The 8,199-nt window shown below is 42.3% G+C and overlaps 1 protein-coding gene across 1 annotated transcript; it reads right to left on the bottom strand.

Moving 5' to 3' along the window:
• Positions 1-748: 748 nt before the first annotated feature.
• ogfod1 (2-oxoglutarate and iron-dependent oxygenase domain containing 1) lies at positions 749-8,003 on the bottom strand. Its single transcript, XM_026169261.1, has 13 exons — positions 7,673-8,003; positions 6,474-6,619; positions 6,339-6,385; positions 3,262-3,362; positions 3,069-3,185; positions 2,895-2,986; positions 2,680-2,808; positions 2,070-2,183; positions 1,667-1,746; positions 1,356-1,597; positions 1,148-1,276; positions 1,012-1,070; positions 749-927 (listed from the first exon to the last, which is right to left on the bottom strand). Exons 1-13 carry the CDS (start codon positions 7,986-7,988, stop codon positions 766-768), a joined length of 1,734 nt encoding a protein of 577 aa, XP_026025046.1. The 5' UTR covers positions 7,989-8,003; the 3' UTR covers positions 749-765.
• Between the last annotated feature and the right edge of the window lie 196 nt (positions 8,004-8,199).

The following is an 8,199-nucleotide window of genomic DNA, read 5'->3' as shown; positions in this document are numbered from 1 at the left end:
ATGACCTGAAAATAGCAACTGAGCCCATAAAAGCGTTTACTGAGGTCACAGAGTGAGGGGGGGCGAGGGTCTTTTTCTCATAAATGTGAATACAACCTGAAGTCTTCTTGGAAGCAGAGGAGTCACCCCCTGCTGACCATTAGAAAGAATGCAGGTTTGAGACACAAGTTGGCATTACTTTTCAGACGCAGTAGCGCCATCATAACTACGGCTTTTCTATTAAAAAAAAACCCCGTTTTTGTCAAGTTTTGTTAGGCCTGAATGCAGCCCAGGTGCATACGCTATGCTGGGGACTGGCTCTGAATAAAGCAAGGAGAGCCATTTTCATACTTTTCCAGATTTCTACAACTTTAACAAATAATATAAGTAACTTTTTAAGGTGACCCCTATACCATAAGACTATTACAGAGGCCTGGGTTAAAATGTACACCAAGGTTGTTTTGTGCGTGTCTTTTTCCCAGCTTTTCTGTCCTCTCTCCACTGTCCTATTGCAATAGTGACTAAAAAGCCTAAAAATACACATTTTAAAAAAAAATTCCCCCTTCTTGGAATAACTAAAAAACTGAAGTGTCAGTAACATCACACAAGTCAAAGTAGCTTTGGTTGGCATTACACAGCATGTTGCCCATCATTGGTGGTTAGATCCAACCAAGACTCCATCCCTATATATTTACAAGTGAGAGGAGTGAGTGGAGTTCATCAGCCAGTGTAAATGCCCCCCCCCCACACACACACACACACACTCTTATATATTTATATACATATTTATTCATAGTAGACAAAAGAAAAGTCATAAAACTCTCTGCAGGTGGAGCTGCCATCAGGTTCGGAGGTGCTTTTGTGGTTGACGTGTTTGACAAACTTGAGTGTCTCTTTGTCTCTGTAGACGAGTGCGAGGGAATTGTCCTCTGGGTAGACAGTCAGAAGCTGTGAAGAAAGAAAGCGATGATGATGACTGTCGAAGCAACATCCACACATGTGCGATTACATGTCACATTAATCAGCACTCACCTCCTCATCCTCTTCATTAGCGACATAACATGTGAAGCCGCCAAACTCTGACTGCCAGCCTATGAGAGAGAATTAAAAGTTCAGTACAGTCACATTGGTGTCCGACAGTTCGTTCTTCTCCTGGGTGTGAACTCACCGGCACAGCCGAAAGGCAAAACGAGGTCCAGCGCATATTCTGCCCGCGCTGCCTCTCCATCGTGCAACAGGGTGTAGCCGCCATGAGACCATCGACGTACTTCCCCACAGCACAAAGGGGTGCTCGGCTCTGAAAATACACAGAGGTCAAAACACACGAACAGCAGCAGCGGCGGCGGCTGAATGAAAGCACTCACAGCGATGCACACCTTTCTCTCTGCTCACATCTGCTGAGGATGGTTCATTTGACGACCCCGTGGCTTCTCCATCATCTTGCTGCTTTTTATCCTTCTCTTCATCGCCATTCTCTTCGTCGTCAGCCGGGCAAAGATAGTGCAATCGAAGGCCAGTGAAGTTGGAGAGGAGCAGGAAGAACGCTTCTGAATGAAGCAGCTCCCAGCATGCACTCACACACTGAGGCAGTGAGTCCAGAGCAGCTGCTTCATAGCGCCTGAAAGCACACAGATTATTAGCCAATCTTAAATACAGAGTGCTACTTTAAAGAGTCAAACATACTCACCTCTTATTGGGTGGACCTCTCTTCTTCCACTCAATCTGAGAGAGCCGAAGTGCTTCACTCACCTCTTTGAACTTCTCCTCCTGAAGACAAACGCATAATCACTCAGCGGAAACAAATGAACACGGGAAAGACACGACACCGGTTCCAGCTCTGCTCTGATGCCTTTTTGAAAAGCAGTGCACACTGGATACTTGGAAATTACCTCATTACTCAGTGTTGTGTAGCTAAAGCTGAGGTACTTTCTGTGTGGAAAAAAAAAACCATGCGTGCTTCATCTGCAAATCATCTGTGAATAAGAATTTCCAGCTTTGGGAATTGCATTTCTATGGTGCAATGTCCGAAAACCGTTCTGAATAAAAAAGCTGCAGTACTGCGTCGGTGGAAAAGAGTTTTTAGAAGTTACCTTGAGAAATCCTTTGAGCTGAATTTCAGAGCTGTCTTCAAAGTTCTCCTGAATCTGCTCTTGATAAGAAATGTCCAAATAGATGGGATTGATCCACTCCAGCAGCACCGTTTCCTGCCACGAACACAAACAGCAAACACATGAGCTGGCAAGGAGGCCGTCCAAGAGAGGAACAATCTGACATTATAAGAAATCAACTGATGCTCACAACTGATTAAAAAAAGCTTACACTGGAGCCTGGAGATAGCTAGATTTGCATACAGAGCTCTCATAACACTATAATGTACACTCACAAGCCACTAGGTACACCAGCTCAACTGCTCGTTAATGCCAGTCAATGGAGGCATGTAAACATGGCAAAGACAACCTGCTGAATTTCAAACTAAGAATCCGAGTAGTCAAAAAGTGGTGATTCAAAGGACTTTGAACATGGCATGACTGTTGGCACCAGATGGGTTTCTCTTAGTCTTTATGCTGAGCTAAGCTAACAGATGCCTCCAGCTGTAAATTGATTGAGAATCATGCAAATTATATGTTATATTTATCAAACAAAACGTATAAAATTCTTCTTCCGAAATTTTTTGAGATATTCCCACAAGATAGCACCCACATCTCTCGGTAAGTGCGGATTCCTCTGGACGGGAGCCACTGTGTGGCGAGGAGGACGTTCCAGAGAAGGTCCGTGAAACCAGCCGCTCAGAGACAGCCGACATTTGTCCTGCGACAAAACTTCAGACACCTGAAGAAAAAAGAAACCCCAAACAGTGTAATTTCCAAATGCAGCCTTTTCAAAGAAATAGTAAAAACAAGAATATTTATTCTTACTTGGTGAAAGGAAACTGGAGAAACTTCAAAGAGCACGAGTGTGTTCCAGGAGGGTACGAGTGGCTTCACTATGCTCTGTGGCTGCAAATTACCTGACGACAAAAATGAAATACACACTTCTGTTGTGTAAGAGAATACACGCACGCGCACACGCAAACACAGTGGGACACTCACTGTCTGTTGTGTAAAGATCGAGGGTTCCCCCGTCGCTGCTCTGCCACGGGGGCACAAGATACAAAATGAACGCAACACGCCTCCCCTCCAACTCATCATCGTGGCACAAAAGAACATCTAGAAAGAAGACAGACAGACAATAACTAAAACAGAAACTCACAATGTAACAGTTTTCCTACTGAGCTAATCTCACCTGTATATTCATATTTGGCACAAGAAATATCCACAGTGGGCTCCAGCTCAACCCCCAGAACCTCCCCGAGCCAGGACCGGAAACGCCCAAACAGTGCTGCCCTACAGACAGTGGTACAGAAACGGGCACACTGTGAAAACCTGGCCGTGACCTTTAAACGCCGTTTAAAATTTGTAACTCTCACCACACGGACAGATTGTTTAGCTACCTGAAAGCCCTCTGTGACATTTTGTTAAGACATAAATAATAGATGACCACAGAGGGAGGCCGTTACTGTGTAATTACTGTATTTATTCCCCAGTGCTGCACTTCTTCAGCAGGTAAAGCGCATATACTCACAAATATGTATCCAGCACATGTAAGTGATTCACTGTAGACAGCTTATCATAATTATAAGAAGAAAGCAGCACGTTATTTCTCAAAGAAGAAAGGTTTACACTGGATTGTGCTATTTTGGCTTGTAGTTTGGCCCTGAGTTCTACTCTGCTCCGATGACTTACAGCCTTGTGTTCACTGCCAGCCTCAGCTCTGTAGTAGAAACTAAAGAATAAACCACCTTCCTGCTTTAACAAACAGTCCAAATATTCGCAAGACGTTTCAGTCATCATCACTAAATGTAATATACCAATTACGAGGGCATCTGTAATCTCTGGCTCCACCTGCTGGACCTGATAAATAAACTTCAGAATGTTTCTCATCCTTCCATCAACAGTCCAACAATATCAATATGGAGCTGGATACGAATACAAAAGTACCTCTTTTAGTCTCGGTAAATCTGCGAGCCAACATGAACAATGCCAGGACCCTGAAGGTGGCTCACTTAATGAAGTCCTCATTAATTTTCTTGCTTTGAAGCTCAAAACACCAGCTGTGAAAAGGATCTGTGACTTAAAACTACCTGATGAATTTTGTCCACATCTGCTTTGTGCCACCAAACACAACTCTGACCTGTCAGAGGCCTTTATTCCACAAGACCTCTGACACGAGGTGAGGCCACCATCGATCAGGATGCTCTGTGCGTACGGATACATTTTTATAGCGAGCAGTATTAAGGTTGAGGGTAGGGCTGGGCCATATCATACCGTTCACGGTAATACCGGGATAATGTTGGGCAACGACAAGAAAATGAAATATCGCGATAGAATATGGGTAAAACGCGCATGCGCAGTGCCTTTGTTTTCATACGCACATAGAGAAAAAGGCACGGCGGCGTTGGAGACAAGGGTGAAAGCGGATCGTTGAATGAAACGGATGAACCAGAATTGGTTTGTAAAAATGCTGCAACGACAGTGGTGTGGAACTGGTTTAGCTTGCGTCCGTCAGATACACAAAACACTATTTTTGGTTGAGCGTGCTAGCGGACCGTCGTTATTACCGTGTTCTTTGGTAAATACGGCACACTTAAAATCAAACCTTTGATTTTTCTGAAAATCGACAGTGCCCCTTATAATCCCGTGTGCCTTATGTATGAATTCTGGTTGTGTTTACTGACCTCAAAACGATTTTATGTGATACACGGCGCTCGAAAATCTGTCAAATGTTTTAGTGCGACTTTGCTAAGATATGAACCCGCACCGCTTGATGGATTGTTGGAGCATTACGGCTACCGTAGGCAGGAGCCTCGCGGAGTGATACGTACTGTGCTTCAACATATAATACCGTATTGCATGTGTATAAGCTCTTTTTAAGTTTTGTGGATATTATAGATGGTTATGCTGAGGATATGTCGGCCAATTTCCACTGGAAATGCATTTTGGTTAAACTGTCAGCAAGGAATTTGCATTTGCACTGTTACGTTTTTATACAACTTTAATGTAAAAAAACCAGCTGCTTGTTTAAGTGAAAATACATTGATGGGGTTTTTTTTGCACTAATAAAATTGTGGAGTTGTAAAGTATTTTGTCTAGTGTCAATTATATCGTCAGTTATATCGTTATCGTAAATTTTCAAATCTATATCGTGATAAATGACTGAATTCATTTCATTAAGTGCTTTTAAATCTAAACTACGAATCCTTGAGGCCAAGTCCATGTAACTGTTTCAATTAGATTGATTGTCATTTTAACTGACTTTTTTATTTTTATTTGAATTTTATTTTTTATTTTATTTGTATTCTTTCACTTATTGTTGCATGTGTGTTGTTGCTGCCTGCGTTTGAGTAATTTCTGTAACTGTGAGACATCTGCTGCTGCCTATCTTGGCCAGGTCTCCCTTGAAAAAGAGGTTTTTAATCTCAATGGGATCTTCCTGGTTAAATAAAGGTTAATAAATAAATAAATAAATAAATATTTTTGGTCATATCGCCCTGCTCTAGTTGAGGGGTCAGAAAGCACTCGAGTCAATAAGCCTTGGGTACCCAAGTCCAGTTCACCCATTTTCCTTTAGCCACTTTTTTTTTTCTTTTTTTTTTTTTAGGCACCAAAACATTTTATGCGCCACGTTGTGATTTGATATTGCTTGTGTTTCACCTTTAAGCACGCCCTTTTCTTTTCATCCACTTCCTTGCCTTCATCCTCTTCTTTTTTCGTCTTCATCTTCTTTGCCTTCTTCTCTGTTTTTGTCCTCTTCATTGTCATTCTTTGCTTTTGCCATTCTCCTTTTTGGATTTTTTTTTATCTTCATCTGCCTCCATCTCACTTTAACACACTCTTCTGTCACAGCAACCTTCTGCATGTCTTCCTTTGCTACAGTCGTGAACTTCCTCTGTGTTCTACCTCCTTTCCTTTTGCCTGGCAGTTCTTTATTCAACATCCTTCGTCCAGTACGTCCACTACCCCTCCTCTTTGCACATGTCCAAAACCATCTCAGCCTTGCCTCTGTAACTTGGTTTCCAATCCTGTTATAGTCAGGACCCATCTGGGTCACTCCCAGTGAAAATCTTAACATCTTAAACTCTGCCCCCTCCAACTCAGAGCTGGAAGTTCAGTCGTAGTTTTTAAATAATATGACAACAAGAAGACGAGTATAATAAAATGTGAAAAAAATCAAGGCTTCTGATTTTCATAAATGAAAGCTTTCTGCCCATTTGACAGCTCACACACACATATAACACAAATGAATTCAAACTATTTTGTTACCTCAGCCCTGCGATATGTGGCTCTGTTCTTTTCTTCAGATCATCTGACTGTGTGGGGACAACAAAAACAAATAATAAAAAACAAATGATAAGACACTGGAATAAATCAGTGTGAGGATGAATGAAAAAAAAAAACCTGTTTCAATTTATACAGGTCGTTTGATTTTTCATGGAAGTTTAGCTCCAGCAGCTCTTTCTTGAGGTTTTCTGCAAAGGCTTGGCTGCTGATGAAGTTTCTGAAGATGCAGTGAGGGAACGGTTGGCAGTCCAACTCCAGATCGCCTGCACAATAATTACACACACACACACACACACACACACACACACACACACACACACACACACACACACAAAGGAAACTGTGTAAACAGCAAAGTTAAGAAATGGGAAAAACAAACGTGGCAAGATTTTCTTTAGAAGAGAGACAGAAACTTAAAATACTACACTGACCACGGCCACTGTCCAAGTGATCGCTGCTTTAATTTCCCGGTCAACTATACATAAATTGCTCGTCGACACGGTGTTTTAAAGCTGGTGAACTAGACCAGAAATCATTGATAACAAAAGAACAATAAATCTTCTTTCTCCGGTACTTTATACCCGCTCAGTTGCAATGCAATTTAACGCTCAACTACAAATCAATGGCTTTTTGATGGTGACCGGCGCGGAATGATGGTCAACTATAAATCGACATTTTCTCGACGTTGTTTTTGTCACCTGGTCGACTACAAATAGATCAAATATCAATGACAAAAAAACAACGGTAAATCAACGTTATTACAACGTCCCTATAGTAAGACCGTCGGTTTACCACAGTATTTCAATGTTGTTACAACAGTGGCATTTCAACCCTGACCATAACATGGAAAATCAACATCAATTCACTGTCGTCTTGCTATCTGGGGGGTCTTTACAATCTGTGAGGGCACAGTTTCAGAACAATGATTAAAGTTTAATTTGGGGGGATGTTTTCTGCCTATATTAGTTATTATAGCAAATGTTAGACAGGAAAGCAGGAAGAGAGGGGGCGTACTGTTGTATTACAAGATACTGATTTGACAACTATGGGGAGAGGGCATGCAGGTCCCCACTCCGGTTATAGTAAAAAATGTTACAGTAGGAACTGTTTCTGTTATGTATTGCAGTGTCCACTATCACGTAGCTCTCTAACGTCAGAGAGGGTTTATTCCAAATTTGCTGCTCCTGATTGAAGCAGATCTCCCAACAAATTCCCGTAAAACACCTATAACAGCCGCGTCAAAGCTGCAGGTTTCTGAAGACTGATTAACAGCTGCAGATAAATATCTGAAGCTGAACTTTGGTCCTCTCACTGACCGTGGCTGTAGGTAGTCTTGCGGCTCCATGCCTCCGTGACGGCTCTCTTCACCTGCTCGTCTTCTACGGCTGCGCAGAGCTCCGCCGGCTCCTCGCGGCTCTCCTTCTCGCTCTTTTTCTTCTTCTTCTTCTTCTTCTTCTCGTCTGTGCTGCTGCACTCGTCCTGTGGTCGTTTGGTGGTGGCCATTACAGAAACCTGACACGAACTTTCAAAACACGCGTGGACATGGCCTTGCACCATGCGTCGCGGATAAATGACGTTATTAACGCTTGTAGTTTGGCCCTGAGTGAAGACTGTCAGGCAGAACTGAACCATGACTATAATATTCACACCAAACTTTTAGGATCTGATTTCAGGGATTTACTTTATTATATTTTTACCTCTTTAGCTTTCGGGTGATTAGGTAATAAATCTATTACAGCAGCCAGGTAAGAAAGCATATTAAAGATATAGCTAGTATTGCTGAACAACTTGTATAAAGACATGGTCAGCCATTTTCAGGGCCACCTCCAAGAGGAAACCTGAT

The sequence above is a fragment of the Astatotilapia calliptera genome, chromosome 1 (genome assembly GCF_900246225.1).
Source record: "Astatotilapia calliptera chromosome 1, fAstCal1.2, whole genome shotgun sequence".
NCBI classification, from domain to species: domain Eukaryota; kingdom Metazoa; phylum Chordata; class Actinopteri; order Cichliformes; family Cichlidae; genus Astatotilapia; species Astatotilapia calliptera.
Note: the sequence above shows the minus strand (reverse complement) of the source record. Positions and strands in the feature narration are given on the sequence as shown.